General features: G+C 52.7%; 2 protein-coding genes across 8 annotated transcripts; one reads left to right on the top strand and one right to left on the bottom strand.

The window, feature by feature from the left end:
* The first annotated feature begins 359 nt into the window (after positions 1-359).
* CFAP263 (cilia and flagella associated protein 263) lies at positions 360-15,973 on the top strand. 6 transcript variants are annotated; one of them, XM_078848079.1, is made up of 10 exons: positions 360-485; positions 3,436-3,562; positions 5,855-6,016; positions 6,932-7,087; positions 9,502-9,582; positions 10,287-10,442; positions 11,797-11,940; positions 13,080-13,235; positions 14,482-14,603; positions 15,665-15,973. In XM_078848079.1, exons 1-10 carry the CDS (start codon positions 388-390, stop codon positions 15,708-15,710), a joined length of 1,248 nt encoding a protein of 415 aa, XP_078704205.1. In that variant the 5' UTR covers positions 360-387; the 3' UTR covers positions 15,711-15,973. The 6 variants fall into 6 exon arrangements, with proteins under 6 accessions (XP_078704205.1, XP_078704206.1, XP_073163456.1 ...); XM_078848080.1 differs by having other exon boundaries at positions 15,583-15,973; XM_073307354.2 differs by having other exon boundaries at positions 361-485; positions 11,797-11,904.
* Positions 15,166-27,845, bottom strand: PRSS54 (serine protease 54). Of its 2 annotated transcripts, none has more exons than XM_073307361.2 (4): positions 26,707-27,845; positions 18,611-18,867; positions 17,287-17,414; positions 15,166-16,762 (listed from the first exon to the last, which is right to left on the bottom strand). In XM_073307361.2, exons 1-4 carry the CDS (start codon positions 26,718-26,720, stop codon positions 16,271-16,273), a joined length of 891 nt encoding a protein of 296 aa, XP_073163462.2. In that variant the 5' UTR covers positions 26,721-27,845; the 3' UTR covers positions 15,166-16,270. The 2 variants fall into 2 exon arrangements, with proteins under 2 accessions (XP_073163462.2, XP_078704207.1); XM_078848081.1 differs by lacking the exon at positions 26,707-27,845 and adding an exon at positions 20,091-20,632.
* Between the last annotated feature and the right edge of the window lie 66 nt (positions 27,846-27,911).

Here is a 27,911-nt window from a genome sequence, read left to right as displayed (position 1 = left end):
GGGGGACAAAGGGGGCAGGAGGGGGAGCCGGGGAGGGGGACAGCAAGGCTGGGGGTGGGGGGAGCAGGCCTCGGGGGATATCAGGACTCAGGGGGGCACAGGGAGAAGCAGGGCTGGGCGGGCAAGGGGGCAGCAGCCGGCAGCGGGGGGGGGGGGACAAAGGGGGCAGGAGGGGGAGCCGGGGAGGGGGGCAGCAAGGCTGGGGGTGGGGGGAGCAGGCCTTGGGGGATATCAGAACTCAGGGGGCAGCAGCCGGCCGCGGAGAGGGGGCAAAGGGGGCAGCCAGGCGGGGGGGTGGGGGGCAGCAGGGCGGCCTTGGGCCCGCGGTTCCGGCCGGGCGGGGCGGGGAGCCGCCGCCTCCCGCTGCCATGGTAACCCCGGGGAGCGATGGCGGACGAGGACTCGGAGAGCGTCCGCACCGCGGACTCCCAGGAGCTCGCAGCCCTGCCCCTGCCCCAGCTGGAGGCCCTGGTGCAGGAGACCAGGTACGGGACGGGGCTGGGCACAGCGCCCCCCAGCTCTCGTGTGCGGTCCATAATGCCCCGATCCCACATGGGGGGCTGGGCACAGCGCACCCCCACCCCATGGAGGGTCCATAATTCCCCGATCCCACATGGGGGGCTGGGCACAGCACACCCCACTCCCTGGAGGGTCCATAATGCCCCGATCCCACATGGGGGGCTGGGCACAGCACACCCCACTCCCTGGAGGGTCCATAATGCCCCGATCCCACATGGGGGGCTGGGCACAGCACACCCCACTCCCTGGAGGGTCCATAATGCCCCGATCCCACATGGGGGGCTGGGCACAGCGCACCCCACTCCCTGGAGGGTCCATAATGCCCCGATCCCACATGGGGGGCTGGGCACAGCGCACCCCACTCCCTGGAGGGTCCATAATGCCCCGATCCCACATGGGGGGCTGGGCACAGCGCACCCCACTCCCTGGAGGGTCCATAATGCCCCGATCCCACATGGAGGGCTGGGCACAGCACACCCCACTCCACTCCCTGGAGGGTCCATAATGCCCCAATCCCACATGGGGGGCTGGGCACAGCGTACCCCACTCCCTGGAGGGTCCATAATGCCCCGATCCCACATGGGGGGCTGGGCACAGCGCACCCCCACCCCATGGAGGGTCCATAATTCCCCGATCCCACATGGGGGGCTGGGCACAGCACACCCCACTCCCTGGAGGGTCCATAATGCCCCGATCCCACATGGGGGCTGGGCACAGCACACCCCCACCCCATGGAGGGTCCATAATGCCCCGATCCCACATGGGGGGCTGGGCACAGCACACCCCACTCCCTAGAGGGTCCATAATGCCCCCATTCCACATGGGAGGCTGGGCACAGCGCACCCCCACCCCATGGAGGGTCCATAATGCCCCAATCCCACATGGGGGCTGGGCACAGCACACCCCACTCCCTAGAGGGTCCATAATGCCCCGATCCCACATGGGGGGCTGGTCACAGCACACCCCACTCCCTGGAGGGTCTATAATGCCCCCAATCCCACATGGGGGGCTGGGCACAGCACACCCCCACTCCCTGGAGGGTCCATAATGCCCCGATCCCACATGGGGGGCTGGGCACAGCGCACCCCACTCCCTGGAGGGTCCATAATGCCCCGATCCCACATGGGGGGCTGGGCACAGCACACGCCTACCCCATGGAGGGTCCATAATGCCCCAATCCCACATAGGGGGCTGGTCACAGCACACCCCACTCCCTGGGGGGTCCATAATGCCCCCAATCCCACATGGGGAGCTGGGCACAGCACACCCCACTCCCTAGAGGGTCCATAATGCCCCCAATCCCACATGGGGGGCTGGGCACAGCGCACCCCACTCCCTAGAGGGTCCATAATGCCCCGATCCCACATGGGGGGCTGGGCACAGCACACGCCTACCCCATGGAGGGTCCATAATGCCCCAATCCCACATGGGGGGCTGGTCACAGCACACCCCTACCCATGGAGGGTCTATAATGCCCCAATCCCACATGGGGAGCTGGGCACAGCACACCCCTACCCCATGGAGGGTCTATAATGCCCCAATCCCACATGGGGGCCTGGTCACAGCACACCCCACTCCCTGGAGGGTCCATAATGCCCCCATCCCACATGGGGGGCTGGGCACAGCACACCCCCACCCCATGGAGGGTCCATAATGCCCCGATCCCACATGGGGGGCTGGGCACAGCACACACCCATTCCACGGAGGGTGGTGGTGCTCAGATATAATCTCCCCCAGTCTTTATAATCAGGGCATGCTGAAGCAATACCTTCCCTATGGCCCTTACATGCAGGAATGTTTGAAAACCCCGTCCTCTGTACACAAGAAAGCTGGATTATAACATGCTCCCTTCCCCCTCAGCTGGGTTTAATGCCCTCCATCCCTGACAAGAGAGCGGGGTTGGGGTTATGTTTTCCATGTAGATTAGTGCAAGGCTTGAAGCTGCTTCCACCCATCTGCCTTTTGGTGTCTGTCCCCCGATGAAGGGTGAAGCATTGTGATGTATTTGATAGTAAAGGAGGCATCTTGTGCGTATTTGTGAGCAAGGGCCATCATTCCAGACTGTTCAGGAACCATCTGCTAAACATTTTCTTCCCTTTATAATGAGTTCCCAGTAGATGATTCCATCTGTCAGTCGCTGGAAATAAAATGATGGAGCAAATATAACAGAGAGGAAATATACCAGGGATGTGGGTGGGTGGAGCTGTACAAAAGTCATGGATCACATGGGGTTTGGGGGTTACTGAGTGGTTAATTCTGTGGAGTCAGCACGGCCCCCTCAGAAAGGTGTGAGCCTTCTATGCAATCAGAAAGCTTTTAAGTCTGGTGGGTTTTCTGATAATTGACAGGAGCCCAGGGGGAGTTCTTGGCTTGGCTTGGCCCCAATCAGAAACATGACAAAATAAGATCAGAGTAAAGTTGCTTTATCTACACCCTGATTGTGTGTGTCACTCACAACTGCTGATTTACTAGCTGGAGACAGTTCCCCAGTGGGGTGCTGCTTGTTCCAATCAGGAACTCCTTACTGGGATCAGGACTACCAGCAGGGATCCCTGTGCATGAAAGATCAGCCCCAGCTGCCCCAACAGAAGATTTGAAGGGGTGCTTTCAAAGTCCCCTTCTCCTAGAGCCTGAGTTCCCATTGACATCCATAGCAAACCTCCCAGGGATTTCAGTTTGAACGGGATTGGGGCTTTAATGAGCATGGGCCTGATTCTTTCATTTACCCCACTATTGCATCAAGAGGAGTGTCAAGTAATTTGTGTGCATCTATGGATATTTATGGTGCCCCACCTAAAATTTTCACCACTATGAGCCTTATGTTTCCCCTCTGGTTTCATACACTGACCATATACTCTATCATCTCTTATACCTGAAAGTCAGAGCTTGCTCATTCCAACCTCTGCCTCCTTGCAGTCATGCCCTCTCCATTCTCAAAGTCGAGACAGAAATGTTTGAAAAATACTACAATAAGATGGAGCCAAAGGATCTGGTCAGCCATTTGCTGCCAAGTGTACACGGCTCCTCGCTGGACATGGGGCAGGTACGTTACAGAGCGACAGGGTTCGTGTTTGCAATGCAGTATTTCTGGGTCTGCCTGTCAACATGACTCTGATTATCCAGCCGCCTCTCTCTCGCTGTGATTCTCATTTAATGCTTGCGTGAGAAGAGGTACAAGGGGAGCAGTCACCCATAAACACATCCAATGGGCTTCCCTTTGTATCTCACCCAGTTTGAAATGTACCCTGGAATACTGGAAAAGAAGCAAGTGGAGCAGGAAAGTGATGTTTACCATGCAACATCTCTACCTTACAGCCACAGTGCTTGGATGTCTTAGAAGGAAATTAACTACATACTCGAGGTGAGATGCCGCTGCTCTAGCAGGCATCAGGGTTTGCGCTGTTCCTTGCTGCAGCTGATTCAGTCTGAAGACCAATCCAGTTTTCAGTTTACCATTCACCCCATAGACGCTATTCTTTTCTCTTATACCAGCGTTGCCAACCTGGGGGTCCGGAGCCACATGCGGCTCTTCAGAAGTTAATATGCGGCTCCTTGTCCAGGCACCGACTCCGGGGCTGGAGCTCCAGGTGCCAACTTTCCAGTATGCTGGGGGGTGCTCACTGCTCAACCTCTGGCTCTGCCACAGGCCCTGCCCCCACGCCACCCCTTCCCGCCCCCTCCCCTTAGCCTGCCATGCCCTCGCTCTTCTCCCTCCCCCGCCCCAGAGCCTCCTGCACACCATGAAACAGCTGATCGGGAGGTGCGGGGAGGGAGGGGGAGGCACTGATCGGCGGGGCTGCTGGTGCGTGGGAGACATTGGGAGCGGGGGAGCTGATGGGAGACTGCTGATGTATTACTGTGGCTCTTTGGCAATGTCCATTGGTAAATTCTGGCTCCTTCTCAGGCTCAGGTTGGCCACCCCTGTCTTATACAATAACACTTTGCCCTTCACGGCACCTGCCAGAGATCTGAAAGTACTTTATAAGCACTAATGAATTTCTGTAAGGTAGGCTTATCCACATTTCACAAATCAGGAAACTGAGGCACAACGAGATTAAGAGACTTGTCTGAGGCCACACATCAAATCTGTGACAGGACCCACATCTCCCAGACTCTCCCACTTGTGCTCCAGCTAGCACTTTCCTTTCTGCTTCCTTGCCACTGTGGCCTGTGATCAATGAGCTGGGCAGCCCCTGAGTTTGAGTTTCACCTTCTCAGCAGTTGCTCAAGGAGTGGGACCTCTGTAGGCACTCCTCACCCTGGTCTCCTTCATGGTGGCATATTGCACTGTCCCCAAGCCTCGAGCTGAGACTGGGGTAGCCTCTTTGGCACCTCCCAGATGGAGTGGAGTTTAAACAGCAATCAGAACAGCCCAAAAGGGGCTGCTACAAATGGACACCACTACTAAACAATCTACAAGCCTGATTCACAGTTACACTAAAGCCACTTTACATTGCTAATTTGCACCCTTTTTAAGGCCCCTTTATGCTGCCACTGTGAGTCTGGCTTCAATGCAAAGTTAACTCAGATGATTGGCAGCTGGGTTAGGGTAGCCCAGGGCTGAGCAGTCACACTGCAGAGCCCTGCCCAAGTTACTGGGTCCTCACTTGTTCTGCACCCACCTCTATGTTGCTGGGACTTCTGGGGGCACATCCAATGGGTCTTTGTGCTGCAGAGCACTGAGCTGCTCTGTGAGTCTTTCCCAGTGAACTGCCGGAGAACTTGTCTGTTCTTCTGGATACCTGGGAATTGTGGGAAGACATTGAAGGAGTATCAGCACCCAAGGGATTTAGTTTGCATCATCACTGCCAAGTGGGTGCATTACTTGCTCACGTGAAAGCCTCGCTCAAACTTTAGCCTACTAGCCCAGGTTGAAAGCACCACCCAACTTGGGTAAGAGAGTTTTGTGTGTGTACGGGAAGGGAGTTGGAGCAACATGTGGGTAAGTGCCTGCAGTGAAGACATACCCTAAGTGTAAATGAGAATCAGGCCCATCATGTGTCTACAGATCCCTCACAGTCACTGTGGTTATTTCCTATTCTAAGTACAGGAAAAATACGAAAAGAAAAGGAGTACTTGTGGCACTTTAGAGACTAACCAATTTATTTGAGCATAAGCTTTTGTGAGCTACAGCTCACTTCATCGGATGCATACTATGGAAACTGCAGAAGACATTATATACACAGAGACCATGAAACAATACCTCCTCCCACCCCACTCTCCTGCTGGTAATACAGTACCGTTGGCAAACATTGACTTTTTAATGGCAACCACTTTGAATGGGTCCTGTTGCTATCTACTTGCTCCTTCAGTTCTTTGTTTCTCCGGATTGCAGACACGTCCTAGACGTAAATCTAAATCCCGCGCTGCAGCAGATCGTTTTATAGGCCTGACAGTGCAACAGAAGAATGATCTAGCGCAGCGGGAGCTGGATGAGATGAAGGAAGAAATTCAGAAGACCAAGGGGGATTCTGAACGGATTATACAAAACTACCAGGTACAGCCTTCCATGAGCTGTAGAATCCCTAGTGTAGTGAGTGAGACGCCTCTGTAGCTCGGGGGGAACACCCTACACCCCCATGTTCATCTTTTCTTTTTTTTATTTCACACTGATGTGATACCAGAGTAACACCATTTAAATCAATGCAGATACTCTGATTTTTACAGTGGCATAACTGAGATTCATCTCAGAATCTATGCCAGGAGTTGCTTACTTACTACACCTTGTAGTTCAGGGAGGAAATGTTGGGATTTTAAAGAATCACCTTTGCTTAACTGAGTAGGCAGGTTTGCTTGATACAGCACCATGAGTGTTAGATCTGCCGATCCATGTGCCCCTTCACCCAACAAGGGTTTGTTTTTTGAGGTCCCTAAAAATTGCAAAGAGGTCTTTAAATGGCAGTGCTGCCTGGATTCCTAATCCAGAACATCAACACAAATCAATTTTGAAGGGTTTCTTCTATACTATAAAGGCATATTTCTTTTCTTTCCTCCCACCCACTTCTGTGTTGGGAGAGTGAAATAGAACCCTTTGATTAGGCTAAATGGTTAGAACCTAACTGTCTCATCCTGAACATCCATATGTTCTAATCAAAAATAGTGTTTTGAACACAACCTTTCCTTCAGACTTGGTAGATCTGGAGATATTTGCAAGTCAAGGCAGAACTGATTAATCCTGAAACTCAACTACGGTAGATGTTTTGCTTTTCTTGTTCTTCAATGAATGAGAGATTGATATTATTACTAAAATATCACTGCCACAGGGCAAATAGGGCAGAATTCACTGACGTTAATGGATTTATGCCAACAGAGAACTTGTCCCACCATTCCTATATGTTGTTCTCCACCCCAAGGCCCAAAAAATGAATGGGAGATGACATCTCTTTACTATAATGTGACTTCCATTCTACAGGCTGTCATGGAAGAAGCAGCTATTCGGTGGGCTGATATTAAGAAAGCCATGTGCAACTTTAACAAAGACATTATCCAAACAATATCCAAGAAGAAAGGGAGTGTCACAGCAACTGAGAAGGTGCTGAGATACCTTGAGGAGAAGAACCACTACAGGGTCAGTTCAGAGTTGTGTATTTATACATTTATTATATACCAGGCTAAACAGTTTAGACAAAATCCTGATCCATGAGTAATCTCTGCCACGTTCTGGGCCATAGGTAGACCTACCTTGGCAAGTCTGTTTGGATATCTCGCTTTACCTTAAAAACAATAAGGAGTCTGGTGGCACCTTAAAGACTAACAGATTTATTTGGGCATAAGCTTTCGTGGGTAAAACAATTCACTGTTACAGTAGTGCAGGGGTCGGCAACCTTTGGCACGCGTGCCAAAGACTGCACGCGAGCCGATTTTTAATGGCACACTGCTGCCTGCCAGGTCCCAGCCACCGGCCCCGCTCAGCCTGCTGCCGAACCCCAGGCCGAGACCCCGGCAGGCAGCAGCGAGCCATTAAAAATCCTGCCCGCCCCGGCCACTCTTCTCCTCCCCCAGGGCAGGGTGAAGAAGCTTGGCCCTGCCGGCTGCTGCTGCAGGGCAGGCAAGTTCCCCCTCCCCTGCCTCTCCCCCCAGCGTGCTGGGTTCCTGCCCCTCCTCCTCTCCCTCCCTCCCTGCTCCGGATCAGCTGATGGCCCTTTCCAGGGAGGGAGAGAAGCGGAGTGCGCTCGCTGCTCCCGGGAGAAGGCGGAGGAGAGGTGGGACGGGACCTTGGGAAAGGGGGCTGGAATCAGGGCATATCCCCTCAAGCCCCCTGCCGTGAGCCACTCTGGGCAGGGGGCTGGGAGCACCCCCACGATCCCAGCCCACACCCTCAGCCCTCTGCCTTGACCCCTGTACCTCCCCTCACATACCCCAGCCCCCGGTCCTGACCCTTGCACCCCCCCTCACACACTCCCCAGCCCTCTGCCCTGACCCCCGCACCCCCCACACACCCCAGCCTCCTGCCCTGACCCCTGCACCCCCTCACACACACCCAGCCCTCTGCCCTGACCCCTGCATCCCCCACACACCCCAGCCTCCTGCCCTGACCCCTGCACCCCTTATGACCTGAGCCCTGACTCCAGTACCCCCCACACATACCCAGTCCCCCCACACCCCATGCGTTGACTTCTGCACCCCCTCACATGCCCCCAGCCCCCTGCCCTGACTCCTGCACCCCCCACATATACCCAGCCCCCTCACACCCCATGTCCTAACTCTTGCACCCCCTACATTCCCACCCCCACCCTGAGCACCAAACGGGAGCTCCTGCACCTTCCCGCACCTTCCCACCTGCACCCCTCGCACCAAATGGGAGCTGCCCAGGTAAGCACTCCACAACCCAATCCTAAGCCCCCTCCCTCATTCTAGCTCCTGGCCAGACCCTACACCCCAACCCCCAGCCTGCTCCTTCACCCCCAGCCCTGTGCTCAGTACACTCCCACCCTCAGCGCTGAGAGAGAGGAAGAGAAGGGGCGAGAACCAGGGAGAAGGTAGGTACCCGCTCTATGTGGGAAGGGCTGGGATCCCAGACCGGCAGTGGACTGAGCAGGGCTGGCAGCCGGAACCCTGGCTGGCAGGAGCCGGCGGACTGAACCCCAGGCTGGCAGCGGGCTGAGCTGCTCAGCCCACTGCCGGTCTGGGGTCCTGGCCGCCGGCCCCGCTCAGCCTGCTGCCGGTCTGGGGTTCTGGCTGCCGGCCCCTTGCCAGCCAGGGTCCCGGCCGCAGGCCCCGCTCAGCCCGCTGCCGGTCTGGGGTTCTGGTTGCTGGCCCCTTGCCAGCCAGGGTCCCGGCCCCAGGCCCCGCTCAGCTTGCTGCCAGCCTAGGTGAACGGAACCCCAGGCCAGCGGCGGGCTGAGCGGGCCAGCGGCATGAGATCAGCATTTTAATTTAATTTTAAAAGAAGCTTCTTAAACATTTTGAAAACCTTGTTTACTTTACATACGACAATAGTTTCGTTATCGAAAATACAGACTTATAGAAAGAGACCTTCTAAAAAACGTTAACATGTATGAGTGGCACGCGAACCCTTCAGTTAGAGTGAATAAATGAAGACTCCCCACACCGCTTCTGAAAGGTTACCGACTCCTGCAGTAGTGCATTAGGAGCCAGCTTGGTGGCTCACCAATGACCTGTCCTCCAGCCAAGACACAGGAGCTTTGGCACACGCATGACTGCAGGGCTCACCTATGCACAGCCTAGTGGAAGTTGGAGGAGTTGCACGGCTGATGTAGGTGGGATTTGGGGCAAGGTGCTGTCCGGGTTGCTGTCAGAGCATTTCTTACTGACTGATTTATATAGAGGGGCATGAACAAGAGCCTTGTGGGGATGCTGCCTCCCCTCCTTCTCTGGCCAGTGAGAAAGTGCTGTGGCTTGGAAGAATGGGAGCGTCCCGATAGGAAGTGGAACCCGGGGGCTCTCTCCTGTTGGGTCCCACTGTGCCAGTGACGGAGAGAAAGCAGGGGCCGTGACCGTATATCCCGGTGTCTTTTTTAGGATGCGATGAAAGAAAAATTGCGTTTGAAAAATGATTCCCTCAAAGTGCAGAAGAAAAAATTACAGCTGCAGCTCAAGCAGGTGGGTAAAGACTGAAGAGAGCCGGTGATGCTGCAGCCCTCTGAAGAGGAGGCAGGGAGATTTCAGGGGCTCACCCAGACCGGGGAGTCTCATGTTTCTGAGCATCTTCTCTGCGTCTCATCTTAACTCCTGTGTTTGGGAGAGATTTTAGTCATCTCGGAGTTTATTGAGAAAAGGCCCCAACCTAGAGCACCTTGTATGCCTGAGGCAGGCCCCGAAGCAGCTTAAAACCCGTGAGAAGATTGTGCAGGGTGACCGCAGCCGAGCTCCTGCAGAGTGGGAATTTGCACCCTTTTTGTGCTGTGGAGAAGATCTTGGGTGAATCTTTGCAGCCCCTCCTGGAAGGGGTAGTGTGGGTGTCGCAGGAACATAGCCAGTGGTGCTGGGTTCAGGCACTGCATGGATCCACTGAACGGCAACCCAGATTCGGAAGGAAGCAGCAGGTTGTGTCCACTACTCCTCCCCATGCCCTGAGTTAGCAGCCTGGCCAGGTTGGGTTGAGGATTCCAGCCTTTAGGACCCCCCGCCCCCGCCCCGACTTGCTGTCCCGACAGAGCAACGCCTTATTATGTGGCATTTAGCCTCAGATCAGGAATTGATCCTGCTTTGAGCAGGGGGTTGGACTAGATGACCTCCTGAGGTCCCTTCCAACCCTGATAGTCTATGATTCTATCATCAGCCTCTGTGTCTTTGCTGGCTTACAGAAGGAAGAGATGGGCGAGGCACTCCATGAGGTTGATTTCCAGCAGCTGAAGATTGAGAACGCTCAGTTTCTGGAGAAGATTGATGAGAGGAACCGGGACCTGCTACAGATAAAATTGACAGTGGGAAACACTCTTCAAATCTTCAATTCCTACAAAGTGAGTCAAGCCCATGGCACCTGGATTCTCTTTTTCTCTTTATCTCCTGTAGGGTAAGAGAGGGAGGGGGTGCTTAACACTGTCCTTCTCTCACACACACACACTCTCTATTTCCAGGACATCTCTTTCAATCAGAGGCATTTTTATTCCTGTTAACAGCTGTCTGACTTGCCTGCAAGACACATTCCAGCAGGTGGGGGCTGGGAGTTGGCACCTGCCCTGGAATTTTTGGAACCATTCCTTTGTTGATGGATTTGCCTGCCTGTAAAGATCCCTACGTTTGCTGTGGCTGTTAGGGTTTGTTCTGATACATCCTTCTGATGTGTGTTTTGTGGCATCCACATGTGATGGTGCAAAGCTGCAAACATTGCAGTGTGGTTATTTTGTCCCACAGGGCAATAAGCAGTAACCTTAGCACTGACCTACCTAGAGACTTTTGTATATCCTTGCAGCTGTGATCTCATCAGTTATGCAGGGTTAAGACTACCCAGTCCTTGGATGGGTGATCTTCAAGAAAAATCCAGGTGGTGCTGCAGGTGGCATAGGTGACTCATTAGGTGGAATCCTCCCCTCTGAGTCAATGCTAAGGTTGGGGCACTGTGCCTCTCAGCTGTAATATAAAAAAGAGGGATGTGGTCACTAAAGGTCCAGCCCACGGCAGTTTTTGCGAAAGTTGGGATATTGGGCACAGTATCCTGGTCAAAATAACACCGTAGGCATTTCTAGTACGCCTGCGCTTCCCCTCCACTCCTGCCTCCAGCAGGGTTACTGCATTCCACCCCAGAGCTGGCTGCACCTCTGTGGGAGGAAAAATGAAGAGCTTGTCAGTCCATTGCATATTTTAGGATCCCGGGGTATGGCTACCTACCTTATAAACCAAGGGGGAGACTTTCACAGGCATGAGCAACTCCCACCGACAGTCAGTGGCTCTGGATGGTTTACTCCTTTGGCAATCTTCCCCCGAGTTATTGTTAAACTACACTGGGAAAGGGCAGGGGAGCAGTAGTTCTACCTCTCGCAATATCAGGACACGGGCCCCACTCTGCCTCACTGCTCCTTGATGACGTGTTGGCTACCAAGTAACACCATGCTCGACTGTGTGAAACAAAGGCTAGATTCTGAGGCTGCCATCTACAAGGGAAACTCAGAAATGAGATGCCACGTTGATCGATGCATTCTACGATGAACAGGAGTAGGGAGCAGAGTCCCGGAAGGCCAGCCAGAGATAAAGCTTGACGAGAGCCTTGGTGTAATGAGTAAAGGGACTCTAGCTTTCCGTGTTCATTGATGAGCCGTTGCCCTCCTTCTTCCCCTCCTTTGGGCTTGCTGACTTTACCGCATTGTGCTGTTTCAGAGAAAGCTGCAGAACGCCACCGCAGCATCCGCCTGCCTGATGAAAGATATCTCCCAGAGGAAGGAGGCGCTGGAGAAGATGGAAAGGGAAACCATCCTGGTGGAGGAGGTAGTAGGAACATCAGAAATAATCAGCACAGGGATTGTGGGTTTACTTGTTTTTTTAATCCAGAAATTTCATGTTATGAGACCATTTCTTTTAAGATTTTCTAACACTGGATTACTGCATAGACTAGCAAGTGAGGCTGGTATTGAATTACACCCAAATTTTGATCCCAGTTCCACGTAAGGCCGGAGTAATGCCATTCAAGTCAGTCGACCCAGTTCCGCTCACACGCTTGTTTTGCGCTATTGGTAACTCTATCAACCTCAGCGGAGTTACTCTTGAGTTATACTGACGGGATCGCAATCTGGCGCCACGGCTCTTTGTAAGCTGCCCTTTACTGGCGTAGCAATGGGAGTCATTTCATTCCCGCAGCAGTCGAGAGGGACTTTAAAACACACAAGTCAGGAGATGAGGGAATGAAGATTCTCAAAGCACTGTTAACTTGGCCACATACTTAGATTGGAAGCTCTTTGAGACAGAGACTGTCTTTTTGTGCTGGGCTTGTACAGCCCCTAGCACAATGGGGCCTGATCTCCAATTAGGGATCCTAGACATGACCCCATACAAATAAGAGATTATCATAATATTATCATAAATTGTCTATTACGTATGTAATTAGCAAAGGAATATTTCAACATTACAGTATATTGTAATACTAGAAGCTGGGGTGCCTAAAGTTATGCTGTGAAATTTACATTCAGGCACCTGCAGGCAAGCGCCCTCTTACCCAAAAGGCTGTGTACCTGCAGCTTTGATTGAAGTCAGCAGGATTTAGTGGTGCTGTGAAAACTAGTTCACTTTAGGTGCTGAAGGATGGAGTTTGGACCTTAACTTTAGGCACCCAGCTTTGGCATAGCTTCCTGCATTTAATATCCTTCCTCTTTTTAGAGGCAATGCCCTTCCCACTCCAAGGAAGGCACGAAGGAGGGCCCCAGCTGTGTTTTGTGCCATTCCACTGTCCCAGGCTGTAGCACCAGGGAGTTGCCCAGTGAGTTCAAGCAGCTCCGGAGTGCCCCTGGCAGACAGGAAACCGAAACGCCAAGAGCAGCTGCATTCTGCACAGCTTAATCGCTTGACCTTCAGTTTTAGGGGGATGGATTTTTTTTTTCCAAATTGCCACTTTGCAGAAAGCAATGTCCCACCTAATCTACCTGCCCTGGATCCTTTTCCTCTCTCAGGAACGAACCAAAGCAAAGGGTGTGAATAAGCAGCTGCGGCAGCAGCTCTCAGATTACAGAGTGCCCCCAGTGGTGAAGTACGTCAATCAGAAGATGGCCATCGATGACCTGGAAAACAATATTAAGATATGGGAGAGGAAGGTGGAGATCGCCGAGGTACAGTAAGACAAGAACTCCCGGAGTCTGTAGTCTGTCAGTTTCTGTGTCCTTCCCTGTATACAGCTGGGGTTTAACTTCCAGAGGGCATCTATCTGTGCCCACCCACATTCATACGATTATGGTGAAGGGGTCTGATGCTTTTTACAAACCAGGCAGCATGAGTGGGCGATTTTAGTTGTGGTTTTAACTACAGCATAATTGAACAACTCGACGTGCTTCCTGTTTACAAAGCAGCGATCATGTCATAGCCTGAATGTGTTCAGAGGACAGAGTGTAATAATTGAGCTCTGAGACTGGAACCTAAGGAGTTTTAAGCCAGGACCTGGTTATTAGTGAGTTAATAGGAAGCATCATCAGGTTATTATTATCCTGACCTTTTAAACAACTATAAAATACAAAAGAGCAGCAATGTAAATGTCTCACCTCTGCAGATGTAACCAGTTTGGGCCTTTTCAAACACCCACGCTTGTGATTGTTTGAAAATGTTTTGGATCTGCTTTCTGATCATCTTCATGTAACAAGCTCCAAGCACTTCACAAGCATTCATTATTAGTAACTAATCATTATCCCTATGTCACGCTGGCTGGAGTGGCTGATGACTGGGAGTGCCAACCTCAGGGCAGATGGTCAAAAAGCAGGGCAGACACCCCAAATTCGTGGTATCTTCTATAATTAGATTTCACCAACCTAGTAACAAGTGTGAACTAAAGCACTGTAACAGCCTTACCATGGAGTCACAGACAGCCTCCTTGGGCTCTCCAGTTTATCTTGCCACCCAGGCAAACTGGATTATGTGATAGTCACTGTCACCCAGGGTGCTGGGGCAGCCCTCACTCGAAATGCCAAGGTCAGGGCAGGCTGCAAAAAGGAGAGTAGATCCTCCTGAGACTGGTAGGTGACACTGATGTTAAACTCCCCAACCAGTCACACACTGTGCCCCTGATCCCCACAATGGTTATCAAGAAGCAAAAAGAGAAATCACAGAGCCCCCTTTCTTGCATTCCAGTTCTCTGGGTCCCAGTCAGCACCTAGGTGCAGTAAGGTGAGGAGTTCTTTAAAAAACTCTTCTCACTATACAAAATGTTCTTCTGACCCTAAAGGGCAGCCACATTACCAGGTCAGTGCTAATGAGGCCAATTCAATTAGGGTGGATGTGGTCCATGTCCAACAGCTGACATCTTGTCCAAATAAATTTGTTAGTCTAAGGTGCCACAAGGATTCCTCGTTCTTTTTACTGATACAGACTAACACGGCTACTACTGAAACCTGTCCTTTGATGATACACAGTGCCTCATTTGCCTTCAATGGGCCATCTTGTGTCCAGGAAGAGCACTTTACCTTAATTAATGCTTCTCTTCCTGTCTGGTGAGTTACACAACTGGAGAGGGTTACAATGCAAATACTCAATATAACTTTATACCATGGGAGACAGATATTGAAAGATGGATTAATACCTGCAGCATCCTACAAGCATTCCAGAAAGTCTAACACTGATATCTATTTTAACTATACTAACCAGACTGGTTTCCAGCTATGCATTTGTCAGTGTTCAGTGAGGCCCTGGGCCTTGGCATGAGCTGGTACTTGGTCTGCCAGCGTCACAGCTCACTTTACTGATGAAGAAACTGAAGCACAGAAAGGTTGTGACTTGCCCAAGGACACAGGGTGAGTCTGGGGCCAAGCTAGGAAAAGGATTCTGAAGCTATTGCTTTAGATCATGCCCTGTTATGCAGCGAGATGGGTAGAAATAAAACAATAGTGCCCAGGGGTAAGTCCTCCGTATTGAAAAGCAATCCTTGCCCCACAGTTAGTGAATTCAGATATGCAGTAGTGAGATGAAACAGACTTGCTAGGGCAGGTTCCTAGTAATCTCTTATGTTCATGGTACAGTCTTAACTCCCCTCCTTCCCCCCCCCTCCCAACGTTCATTAACGCAGAGAGATGGGCCCCAGTTGCATTCTTAGATTGTAAGGTCTTTGGGGCAGGGACCAGCTTTTTGTTCTGTGTTTGTACAGCACCTGGCACCACTGGTTCCTGGTTCAGGATGGGGTTCCTAGGCACTAGGGTAATACCAATAATATTAAGGGTCAGATCCACTCTGGGATCTGAAGCCAACATTCCCCAGAGTTCAGTGTTATTCAGGTTCAGAGTGCTGAAGTTCAGATCCCAGTACAAACTGCTGTGTGGGATCTCAATGCTTTCTATATAGCATTCAAAGGAAAGCCCTGGGAAGCAGTGCTAGGCTGAGATTGCAGGAGTGTACCTACTCAAATGCCCTGGGTGCACAGTATACTCCGTGGCAGTTTGCCATGGTCTTACTATTTCTCCATGTTCACTTCTGCAGATGTCCTTGCAGAGCTACCGCAGAGCTTGGAACAAGGTCAAGGTGGCTAGTAACCAACTATAGCTTTGTCTCCCCCTGCAAGGTGGCCAATGAGAGATTTGGCTTGGAGCCAGCCACATGACCAATGAAGCTATCGACTGGGGGAAATGCAGAACACCTTATACTGCAGCTTGGTCTGTGAAAAGAGATGGGACCATTTCAGCCTGATTGATAAAGAAATCAAAACCACCTGGGTTAGCACACCTCTATTTTGTCAAGTTCCATTTGTCGGAGAGGCTGGAGCATCCACTGGGCTCTGTCACCTGGGTTCTTTGCGGGGCTCTCAAAGTCCTGAATCAGCTGTGCTCCTGAGCTCCCTTTCCCTCTCAAATATATCTGGCGATTGTGTCTGGACATGTTCACAGTCACTCTCCTCTCTGGACTGACCCTTGGGACAAAAGGAATCAGGAGAGTTTGGGGGGGGGGCGGAGTTTAAAGTTTAATAGCCCAGAGTGGGTGCTAAAATGCAGAGACAGATTAACACATGAGGAGGTTGCTGTGGGGGGAGGACGTGTCAGCACTGTGCACATGGATCGTGCCACGTAGCCACTGTCACCAGCACGAAAAAGGATGGGGAGGGTGCCCAGAGTGTTGGGAATGGCCCCCGAGGCCAGTCAATCACACAGTTGCTTCGGTTACAGTGTCTCATCTAGTAAAAGAGGAACCCAAGCAGAAGGAAAATAGCACTCATTCCTGTGAGGATCTGCGGCTGACGTAAGCTCCCCTTAGAAATGGGGAGCGTTTCCCCACTGTAGTAGTCATAGTACACTGGGTCAGACTTGGTGTGAGCCCTGGCTAGCCCTTCCTGGGCGGGCTTGATGTCCTTCGGTCGCTGCTTGGGTTGGCCGTGGTCAGACCCAGCTTCTGAGATGACTGAGGATTGAAACACCTTCTCTGCTGGCTCAAACGAACCTTCCAAATCCTCAGCCGGCACTTGGAAAGCGGAGCGCCCTCTGGCAAAAGTGGGATATATGGGGACTCCTGCATCAGCTGTTGTGGCTGAAATCCAGTCGCTGTAATAGGCCACTTTGGTATAGAGAAACGGTCCATAGCATCTCATGCCGCCCTGACTCAGCACTCCATTCAGAACCCAGTCTCTGGTTCCCTTAGCCTGGCACATGACTGGGTTTCCTGGGTCCCCCTTTGAGAGAGAAAAGGCAAGTTTTAGTCAAATCAGACCAGTTTTCCTCCTACGTGTGCTGTCACTGCTCTTGAATCCTGTGGGCACCTCTATACTAACCCCAAGCTGGAAGGAGGACAGATCCCACCAGCTCATTGCTTTATCTGCTCCAACAAGCCACCAGTAATTCCAGGGGGCTGGCTCTTCTTTAGGCTGTTAGAACACCCCCATCACAGATGCATTGCCCAGAAATCTGCTCTTATGGCCCCCAAACATCAGCTGGCTGGCTGAACAGGGGAGTTTAGTTTTCCCAGGCGAAGGCTAGTATGCGTGATGCGACAAAGCCTCAGGACAGAGGGGAGTGGAAAGTGACATGTGGAAACTCAGGCCTTTATTATGGCCCAAGGATGATGCGGGCCCCGGATCTCATGGACAATTCAGTAGCTAACTGGGGGCTAGGAAGTGTGAGGGAAGCCGAGCTCAGGTCCCCCCGTAGTTCGCACCCTGTGTCAGAGTCTGTGGCTGGATCAGTGCGAGCTCCTTACCAAGCAGCCAGTCGCATTGTCGGAGTCCCTGTGGCTGCTGCACTCGGTGGTAACGATTCTCTTCAGGGGGCAGGGATCCACATCCACGACGGAGAGCTTCCGTAGAAAGCTTGCTGCCGCGCGCCTTCCTGTCCGAGCCAAGACACCAAGAGATCAGAGGCCCCCGGTCTCGGGCCTAGGACCTTGAAGTGGCCATGCCGCATGCTGCATTTCTTCCCGCTGGCAGGCCCAGCCGGCTAAAAGGAACACCACCTGCTTCAGTCCCACGGGGATCAGCCTTGCTGGGCGGGCAGGGCTAGGTCCCTGCGCCGGCAAATGGGAGAGCTGGGCTTGAAACAGGGCTCTGGCATCTCCTGGGGGCACTGCCCCCCCAGCCCCGAGACTCAAATCCATTTCCTAGCAGCTGCTGCTTGCCGAGCAGAAATGGATCTAACTGAACTCCCTGGGGAGCACTGTTCCCCCTCACCCCTGCCCCCCAAGAGGACACGTGGCTTTATGGCGAGGAGAAGAAAACAAAGGCCTTTGGAGTTGGGATGCTGCACCGTGTACCCACCCCACTGCCCCCCCACCCCACTACTCGGCACTGGATTTCATACCCTGACCATATTTCTTGATCTGCGAGGACCTGCAGGTGCACGAGGTACATGCTGACCCCGAGTGGCATCCACACAGTGGATGAAGTGGCATCCACACAGTGAAGAGCCCCAGTTGCTATAAGGCAAGTCACCATCCTGGTGTCTCACCGGCTCTTCTAGCTGGAAGAAGCCAGCAGGTCTGATTGGCTTTGCAGTCTCTCTAAAAGCACCCAGACTTTTGAATGAAGCTTTTGAGGTTCACGCTGCTCCATGGGTGTTGCCCCCCCCCAACAGGGCCAGCCTTATTGGGGGTGCCGTGGTTGGGGGGTGAGGCTCGGTGCATTTAACATAATTCACCAGGATGGGCGCTTGCCAGCAGCACCAGGAGGCACTAGAAAAGCAGCGGCATCGAGTCCTGCTGTAGCAGCTTGGGCCAGAGCAGCCGCAGCTCCCACACTCAGGTCCCCACAGCGGACAGCAGCAGCTGGGGCTCCCCCGCTAAACCAGCAGCCCAGGTAATGTGCAGCCTGCCGCAGCCAGAGCACCCGCCACTCCAGGCACAGGGGAGACTGCGCCAGGGGAGACTCCAGCGAGCCAGGGGGACTGGCTTCAGTGTGTGTGCACATTTGTTCATCTGTCTCCCCCCATGGTTCCATTGGCCTGGCTAGAGCTGTCCCCCCAAATATAGCAGTCAAACTAGGCCTGTGCCCTTGTCTCGTACATGTCACCCAGGAAAAGGAAGGGGTTACCTGCCGTGGGGTGGAGCCACCCGGACACCCAGCAGTTCTCCAGGGTGGCTGCGGTGAGGTTCCTGCTGGGGAAGCAGATGGGCTGAACAGCATCACTGAACTCTACTGGGGTGGCCGTCTTCAGCAGGGCAATGTTCTTGTCCAGCGTGATTTCGTTGAAGTCTTCATGGGGAACGATGGTGCTGATGGAGTACTGGGGCTGGGTCTTCCTCTGCACGTTCAGATCCGTTATACGAACCTCGGCAAAAGCTGGATGCCTGAAGAGAGACCAGAGGAGCCTTAGACGTGCAAAGAGCTCTGGGAACTGAGAGCCCCTTGGCAGTGGGAATGTGACAGCTCAAAGGGTGCAGGGTGACACCAGCTACGGGAAGACTTGAGGCCACTAGTCAAGGCAGTTTATCCTGGTGCAAACCTAGTGCAAGATCAGAATCGGGCTCCGTGCCTTCGATTTGATGGCTCAGGGTCCAGATCCCAGCACAACTCAGGAGGGAGATGTGTGCAAAGGTGATTTTTATGCCACCATCCCCCCAGATCTGGGTGGCCCAGCCCCAGTCTGGTCCCTTAGACATGTAGTCTAAGGACTGCTGTAAATTGCAGTGTCTGCAGGGGCTATTCTGGCAGTAGGGAGACATTGGCCACCCACATACCCTGCGTCCCCTTTCCCTCAGCCATACCTCCTGCAGCAGGGGAATGGAGCTGGGGGGCACAGGAGATGCCATAGCAGCTCTGATACCCAGGGATTCCTCCACTGCCAGCTTTACACCAGCAGAGCGCCACATCAGAGGGGAGGATTGGGGCCTAGTTGTACTGTGTCTGGGAGGGGCAGGCTGGAATGCGGAGCATCCGATGACTGAACGCTGGCACAGTGTCCGGTTCACCAGGGTGGACCCTGGATTGCCAGCAGCTGGGTGGCATGTGCAGAGGAAGGGTAGAAGGCAGCCCAGGAAAAGAGGCGGGGTGCAAGCTTTCTGTCCCTTGTCGCTGAGCGAGGGAGAAGGGAAGAGAGGAAGCCTCACAATCTCTTGCCTGGCCTTCCAAACCAGAGCAGATCTTCTCAGAGGACTAAACACATGAGGGGCCGAAAGGTGGGAAGAAGAGCCCAGTGCAAATGGCGGCAGTGCGCAGCGAACTGTGTGCTTAGCGCAGTCTCCATTTCACTGGAAGTTCATTACAGCCGCAGCCTCGCTACGAGCAGCTCCAGCTACTCAGCAGTCAGTCAGAGATCATTTAATCTTCTGATTGCTGTAGACAAAGACCAGGAACTGAGCCAAAGCCTGCCTGTCAAGTCTGTGCCGGGGGGGGCTGGTTCAGAACATGGAAGGTAATGCACTGAGGAACTGGGTGCTCCTGGCAGCCTCCTTCCAAGGAGGACCTCCAAGAAGCAGTGTCCTCCAGAGTTGAGAGCAAGCCCGCACCACAAGGCATCAACCTCCCTCTGTCGAACGGAGCTATGGTCGAAGAGCGCCATGGCACATCATACCTTGTCTGAAAGCTGGATGCAGCGCTCAGGATCCAGTGCTCGCTCAGGATGGAGCCAAAGGCCAGGTGGTTGTGCTGTAGGTCCTGAATTGACACCACCCAGGGGAATTCCCCCACAGCTGCAAATGCCTGCGTGGAACTAGATGGTGTCAAGCTCATCTGTGTACCACATCCTGCAAAGCAAATGGAGGGCACGGTCCCTCTGGGGCCCTTTTGGGACCCAGCAGACCTGTGCTTCCCAGTCTATTACCACCCTCTCCTCTCTGCTTTTCCTCCATTAGTACCCCATCCTTTCCTCTGCTTCTCTCATGCTCTGCCTCCCTTCTCCCGCCCTGGCCCCTGTCGACTCATTCACTAGTGAGTGGCTGCTGCTGGTGCCTCCTGAGATCTGAGCAGGCCCGTCAGGCAGCGCCACCGTCCCATGAGTACCAGCTGTCCAAATTGCTGGCCTCACTTGGGGCTGGGCCCAGGCTCCGTCACCCCTGGGAGCAAGCTGAAGGCACTAGCTGGGGAGTGCAATGGTCAGGTCGCATCTCCCAGACACAACTTCACTCACCAGCTGCCGGGGAGCGGGAAATGCACAGCCATAGCAGCACCAGGCCTCTCGTCCTGCTGCCCCGGCAAAGAGATGGACCCGTGCGGCCCGGACCCCTAGGGAAACCACAGGACAATCACTCCCTCCTGCCATCACCTGCATGGTGCGCCTTGGCTGCCTGACCATCTCAGCACCGCCTCGGCCCCTGCAAAGGCAGCCACACAGCGCGGGGAGGGGTTGTTCGTGTTTCCTCCCGCTAGGAGGCCCAGGCCTCTGCTTATCCCCCCGGCCGAGTTGGAAACGGCATTTTCTCCCCCGAGCCGTCCCGGCTCTGCACATCCAGATGTCCGCCATGCAGCCTTGCTGGGGCAAACCCAGGGCCAACCCGTGCTGGACTCGCCCCACTGGTCAGGGGGCTGCACAGACGGCGAGGCAGGGCCTACTGGGTCATGTTCCTTCTCACAGAAACCAGCTCCCGCGGCTGGCTGCCTCACTCCAGCGTATTCTCCATCACCGCTCTGATCATCTTCAGCTCCCCGTTCCTTCTCCCCAGCCAGACTCCTGCTTCTTCACCGACACCGTCTCCAAAGCCTCCGCCTTCCCTCGCCGTCGTCCCGCTCGCCAAAACCCTGGGGCCAGCCTTGCCATAGGCTAGCGTGGGCCCCGATTCCCCAGCAGAGAACAGACGGACCTCCCCCAGCCACTTCCAGCCCCACCTTTCCCCCGCCACCCGCCTTGGCCCCGGTCTCCTCGGCATTGTTCTCCTCTCGGCAGCTGCTTTACACAGCGAGAAGGTGGGGGTCGCTTGGCCTCGCAAGCCCTGGCTCCCAGAAGTCGTTGGGCACCTCGGCCGGGCCACGGAGCAGGGCACCCTGGGAGATGGCAGGGTTCTGCGGCTGCATAAGCAGCCACTGTTCGCTCACCGTTGCCATGGCGTCTCCAGCCGCGCGTAGGGAGGAGGCTAAAGCCAGCCAGTTGAAGACCCGCTGCACGGTACCTGGTGCCCCAGGGTAGCTCAGCGAGCAGTCTGGGGCTTGGCGACAGGACCAGGAAGCATGAAAATCCCCCAACTCTTCTGTTCAGATTAGCACTAGGTGTGCAATCCCCCCCATCCAAATAGAGACCAGCAGCCCGGGCCGGTATTCAGTCCCCATTTGCAGTGTGCAGCCAGCTGGTGAGATGCTCTCAGCCTGCAGGGGGGTGTGGGGAAGGGATCTTCTTTCATTCCCCTCAAAGAGCGGTTTGACAACGGTAGGACCAGCCCACGGCTTAGCACTGCCATTCTAGAGACTGGGCCGTGACTCATGGTCCCTGGGGCAGGTACTGATCCCAGTTATGCTGGCGTGAGGGCAGAGTGCACTCCGTGACCCGGACGAAGGAACTTTGTATTCACACTGAACCAAGGGAATGGAGATCAGAATCTAGCTTCTGCTCTCACGCCTCAGGCCAGCGTAAACTGGGGGAGCTGTGGGGGGCACCACCCTGACAGCAATCTAAGAGGCAAAGGGTGCGTCTTCTGTAATTCATCAACAGGCACGCTGGCAGAGTAAGGCGCAGAAATGAGACGCTCCGGATCGAATCCTTTGCCCAGTCCTCCAACAGGAAGGATGGCATGTTTAAAACAGAGCCTTGACTGGTGGGTTTAAAGCAGGGGGAAAGGAGCCTTAAAATGGGGCTCCTTCTTGCCTCCTACACCGGCTCCCTGTGTGAACTCAGAGTCAAATCTGCTCAGTTCAGCTAAAAAAATAAGCATTTGTTGTACTTTATCCCTGCAGCGGCCACTCAGCTGGAATCTGTCCCATCTCATGCATCACCCACAGAGCGATGTAGTAAAGTCCAGCCTGCTTATTGAAGGCAGGAGGGGTGCACGGATGTAACAAAGGGCAGACAATTTGGGTGGCAGCATCTTTAGTGGTGGTGGTGATGATGCGCAAGAAGGAAAGAACCCAGCTTGACTCTGCCATGCAAGGTTCAGCGGGCAGGGCTAGCAATCTTACTTTTCAACTCAGCACATTTATTACGGAAACCATGGCCAATAAACCCAGAGCCCCATGGTGCCATTTCTAGAGTCGCTTGTCAGAGCAGGCCTATGGTGTGATGGATACTTCTGAGGGATCTGCCACTAAGCTCGTTTAGAGGGAAAGCATTTACTAAATTGTTCCATTTATGGAGTCTCTCTATTAGTGGAATCAGGGTGCAACATCTCTTTATATGTCCTTAAGGGAGGCTCAGCATTTCACAAGACCCAGGAGATGTCTCTTTTAAACTCTCACTGCTGCTTCTATGCTGGCTCAGCCAGAGGAAGCCCGGCTTGCTGCTTTGTCACTGTAGAGACTTCCTTGAGGTTAGAGGGAGAGGATGTTGTCTCCATGAGCAGCAGTTGAGACTGCAGACCACCAAATTAAACAGTCTCACAGCTGAGCTTTGACAGAGACAGCTTCTCATGCAGGGCGATGCAAAGCACAGAGCAGCTTGTTCACGTACAGGGCCGCATAAGCAGCTTTACCAGCAACCAAAGAATCATTGCCGTGCCAGAGTTTGCATCAGGCCATGCCTCAGAGCACAGTTTACTAGTTAAACTGAACACACAAGCAAAATACCCAAATAAAGCAGGTCCTCTGCCCCATATAGGCTCAAATGCCCAAAGATTTTCCCCTCACCCCTCAGCCCCTCCAGTCCTTGCTTGGACCCCAGGACACCTACAGTTCTCACTCACAAGGTCATCTGCCTGGGGATCACTTACTAGCAGGAATCTTTCCTCTGCTTCAGCAATCTGCTCCCTGCAGTTCTCTGGCTCAGCTGAGCGCTCACTGGCCTTTATAAGACCCAGGTGCTCCTAGGGGATCACCTGATCCCTAGCCCCACAGCTTCACCTAGGAGGCAGCGAGCTGATCAGTCACAGGTGGGGCTGGGTTCATCTTCCCTTAAAGGGCAGGTCACACTGTGACTGGCTGTTAAAAACATTTTTAAGAGAATCGGCCTCTGCCTTGTCTCCACGAGGATTTTGCAAGGAGACAGCTAATGCGGGCTCGCTCTCTTGTGGTAGAAACACACCTTTTTGGCAGTGAAGCCCTAGCCTATAAATTAATCAGTTTAAACCCCCTCTTTAGATAAACCAGCATAACTCCTGTATGTAGATAGGCCTGTGGCCCTGCTTCCACCTGTCATCCTACTGAAGTTGGAATTGAAAGGCTGCAGTTAGGAAAGCCAACCCAGGGCACCAAGCCGTCTCTATTCAGACTGAGAGGGTTAAGAGCATTCGTCCAAACAACTGATCTACTTGGCTGAATGTCCCCTTGTGCTTTATCATGTTTTGGGCTCATTCTGAGTGTCAGGAAAGATTTAACGATTACGTAGGAACTACCCAATAAAAATCTATTGATCCTGGAAACCCACTAACCCAGCAAAAATGGTACACACAGGACCGTCTCCAGTTGGCTTCTGAGATGCATTCATTTGGTTTTCCACCTGGCAAAATAAATGCAGCCATTTTACTTACCACATTTGACAGGACAAAAACCTAGATTAAATTAACAAAACAAAGTGAGACATTTAAAAACTGGTTTCTACTTATTTCCCAGAACTCTGTACCCCTGTTGTGCAGTTATACATCTGTGCCCTGCCTCTTAAATTATCGGCTCTGTGAGGCTGCTTTGCATCTCTAGATTAAAATCACATCCCCCTCACTGCTGGCCTTATCACCGAAAAACATTGCTCCTGGTGACCTTTAAGGGCAGATCTCAGATACAGCCCCTTCTGACTCAGCTCTGAAGTCTCGGCAGGGTGCCCTGCAGAAATGCCTCCATGGGCACTGGTGGAAATGTGTAAGTTTCTCATGCTGCTCAGTGACTTTCAGCGAGTTTTACAGATGGAAGCATTCAGCCTGCAGGCAAGCCAGGAACTGGCAACTTCCTTGTTTAAAATGTACTTATTTAAGATGCAAACAGGCAAAGATTTTCATGCAGCCAGCCAAATGTACCAGGATTCCTGCAGTTTCCATAAGAATTTCCTGCCCACAGCTGTACAGGAAAAGCTTCTTAGTGGGGTTTTTCTGAATCCAGCCACAATGTAAACAGCTGCTGGAGATGAACTGAGTTGTTAGACAGTCCCTTCGTCTTTTGCTCAAGGGTGATGGACAGGGTTTTTTTTGTTTCTAGCATTCATGAAATGTGCCAGGTTGAGGGACTTGGAGACTCACGCCCTCGCTCCACAGATCAAGTCCAACACAAGGAGTGGCGGTGGAGATTCCCCTACGGTAGCCCATGGCCTGGCCTGTAGAGATGACAGGTGCCTCTTTACCCATCTGTTCCTTAGCCCTTCTACTATCTGCCAGCACAGGTGTTGATTTGTGCTGACTACGGTGATGGTTTTGTGATGCAGACAAGTTTCCACCAGGAACTAGATTGAGACTACAGCCTTATTCCACATGGACTATTGAGCACCCACCAGAAGGTACCAGCTTTCAGCTACTACTGCCATGGACGGTGTCTTAGATGTGAAAGGTCCCATCTCTCACCACCAGTCGCCTGAAGCATCCAGTCCCATGATGAATTGGTTTATTTTTGCTCCGAATACACTGACTGCACAATGAGAGACATGGCAGATATGGAAGCCCTGCGGAGAACGCTCATTATCTCATGGCTGACTGGAATACAAGGATAGGAAGGCCTCAAAAACTTCCCAGTGTGTTTCTGTTGATTGACACATTTCTCCCACTAGAAAATATACACCGGGAGTATGTCACACCTGCTGAGATGATGACATTCATCTTCGGGACACAGGGTGACCTTGTAATGAAGAAGTGGTGCAGCCAGGAGGGGCCAGTGACTCGGAGCAAGTGCAGATATATTTCAGGATAGTTGATACATGGTTGATTTACACAACTGCCCATCTTTAAAAACCTCCCTGGATGGAAAACCCATCTGCTCTTTTGCCTGCCGCTCCTAGCCTGCAGGGGTTCTGTGTTGCACTGAAACACCCTTACAAATCCTGCCCTTCCTATGAGAAAAGAGGACAGGAAGGGAAAGAAGGGCCAGAGAACAAAGACTGGTTAAAGCAGGGAGAGGGGTGTGTCACATTTTCAGCAGCTTTGGTGTCCCAAAAGGCCCTACGTACATGCAGCAAGAATATTTTTCATATTCCCCTGGAATGCATCTAAAACGTCCACATGTTGCCAGCTATGCTGAAATCATCATCGGTGTAAATATGGAGATAGTGAAAAAGTAGCTGGAGCCCCTAACCCCCCTTTACAGAAGGTGAGGGGTCAGGGTAAGTAATGGGCCCTCCTTGGCCTTTAACTGCTTTTAGCCGCCCCTGTTAGGAGTGCTTTTCCGAGGTACAGAAGTCGATGGTAATTGCTGGGGTTCAGCCCCTCTGAAGGCCAGATCACGTATGTCTTAACATCCCCATGGACGTGCCTGAAATGTGTGAATGGTTCTTTTTATACATCCAGATTCCCTAAGAAAACCTGTGTTCAAAAAGCATTCCAATTGCAGTGACGCCCAGGAGATGGCAAAGCCCACAGCCTCCGCACTGTGCCTTTGTGTGCTCGCACTGAGAGAGGGGCTTTCCTTAAACGCTCATGTGCTCTCGCTACTGCACACTCCCGGCCCGGACACGGTTAGACAGTGCCCAGTGAGCAAGGGAGTGGCGAGACATTTCTGTTTAAATAACTTCTTCCAACAGAAGCAAAGAGGAAGGCCACTACTCAGTGATCATCGTTGGGGGAAATGGATTATTACACTGGTTAAAATAAATCCACTGGTTGTAATCAGTGCTTTCTAAAAAATTCTCTTCACCCTCACTGTTCACTGAGCGCCTCGTTCCCCTACGTCATCTGTCCTGTGCACACCGGGCCTGACTGTCCTCTCCCTTCAGTGTGTATTTGGAGTAACTCTGATATTACTGCTCCCGCTCCCAGAGAATTTACAGTCTAAGCAAATCTAATTGAAGGAATTTGACAGTTGTCAACGGGTGCTGGAAAACCAGGCTGCTGAATTAGGTGCCCATGCAGCCGGCTGTTGTGCTGAGACAACCGTCCATCCTGCTGACCAGTCCTGTCTCTCCATTTCCTTGTGCTCACCTGTCTGTACCCATCTACTGTCTCTTGCCGTAGACTGTTAATTCCTTGCAGCCGGGCTGTCTCTTTGTGCTGTGTGTCCAGTACCCAGCCCCATGGGGTCTTGGTCTGCAACTGGAACGCCTAGGCACTACGGTAATACAGAGAATGATAATGATAAACAAACCTGGGTTCAGGTGCCTCGCTGTTGGCACCCATGTATGAAAATGTTGGCCTCACCATACGGTGCAGCAAGGGAGACAAAGAATGAGGCCAGGCAGGTTCAGAATAGCTTTGCCTCATTCAGGAAAGTACTTAAGCCCAAGTTGTAAAGTTCAGCAAGGGCTTAAGTGCTTTCCTGAACAGGGATGCTTTGACCACCTACTGGTTACTGTTGTGTGTGCTGTGAAAGCTAACTCCCATTAGTACATCAGGTGATCCTTGTTACATGCCTACTGGTAAAACCATCTACTGATTCTGCGTGAAATCTGATCCTCAAAGCCTCCTCACTTGCCAAATTCAAAGGGATTCTCCTCAGAACAGGGCAAGGCACCGTCTCGGGGCTACTTCCCTGCCAAATGGCTGCTTTCTAACTCCACCCACTTCACTGCCCCCAAATAGCAACACACAGCAACACACAGCATGAGAATACTGTACTTGGAGCCTCAGCTGGGTTGGTCATGGGGATGCGGGGTGTGATGTAAGTTCCACCCTTTCCCCTCCGCACACAGGTCTGGAGACAGGAGGTAGTTGTCTGTCCTGCATGGGAAACGTGAAACCCACACCTTAGGAAGACGTGATGCATTCAGGGCAGTCAGTCATCCATTAGCAATTGCCACACTACTACTGCATACAAAGGGCTCGAAGCTGCCACCCTTAATTCCACTGAGTCGAACAGCACTCTGCAAGCAGTCCCCCTGAGTTTACTGGGACTACTTGAGGAGCAAGGGAAGTGTTCAATACAAGCAAGGGTGGCAGAGCTAGGCCCAAAATAATTATCCCTACTATACAGCAGTCACATGGGATAAGAGAGAATGAGTTTAATAAACCTGTGATGTCTCCTGCTGTGAACAGAAATGTCTTGGCTTCACCTTTGCATTTATCTAGTTGCAGGAGCCCATTCTCAACCTTCTGTTCAATTGACATTATCTCCTCATTAATTCAACTCTCCCATTTAAATCATTGGATGAAAAAAGCAAGGAAACAGTATTAGGTTTTACCTGATTCTT

Source organism: Lepidochelys kempii, chromosome 12, assembly GCF_965140285.1.
Source record: "Lepidochelys kempii isolate rLepKem1 chromosome 12, rLepKem1.hap1, whole genome shotgun sequence".
NCBI classification, from domain to species: domain Eukaryota; kingdom Metazoa; phylum Chordata; order Testudines; family Cheloniidae; genus Lepidochelys; species Lepidochelys kempii.
Note: the sequence above shows the minus strand (reverse complement) of the source record. Positions and strands in the feature narration are given on the sequence as shown.

Bases quoted from the DNA above. Each gene is read 5' to 3' on its own strand.
- PRSS54 (XM_078848081.1), bottom strand. From the start codon at position 20,248: ATGAGCTTGACACCATCTAGTTCCACGCAGGCATTTGCAGCTGTGGGG. The intron at 17,415-18,610 runs GTAACCCCTTCC...TGGCTCGGACAG, and splicing joins GTGGCTCCACCCCACGGCAG to GAAGGCGCGCGGCAGCAAGC. The intron at 16,763-17,286 runs GTAAGGAGCTCG...TCTCTCTCAAAG, and splicing joins ACAATGCGACTGGCTGCTTG to GGGGACCCAGGAAACCCAGT.
- CFAP263 (XM_078848079.1), top strand. From the start codon at position 388: ATGGCGGACGAGGACTCGGAGAGCGTCCGCACCGCGGACTCCCAGGAG. The intron at 3,563-5,854 runs GTACGTTACAGA...TCCGGATTGCAG, and splicing joins CCTCGCTGGACATGGGGCAG to ACACGTCCTAGACGTAAATC. The intron at 14,604-15,664 runs GTGAGTTACACA...TCCCCCTGCAAG, and splicing joins AATGCTTCTCTTCCTGTCTG to GTGGCCAATGAGAGATTTGG.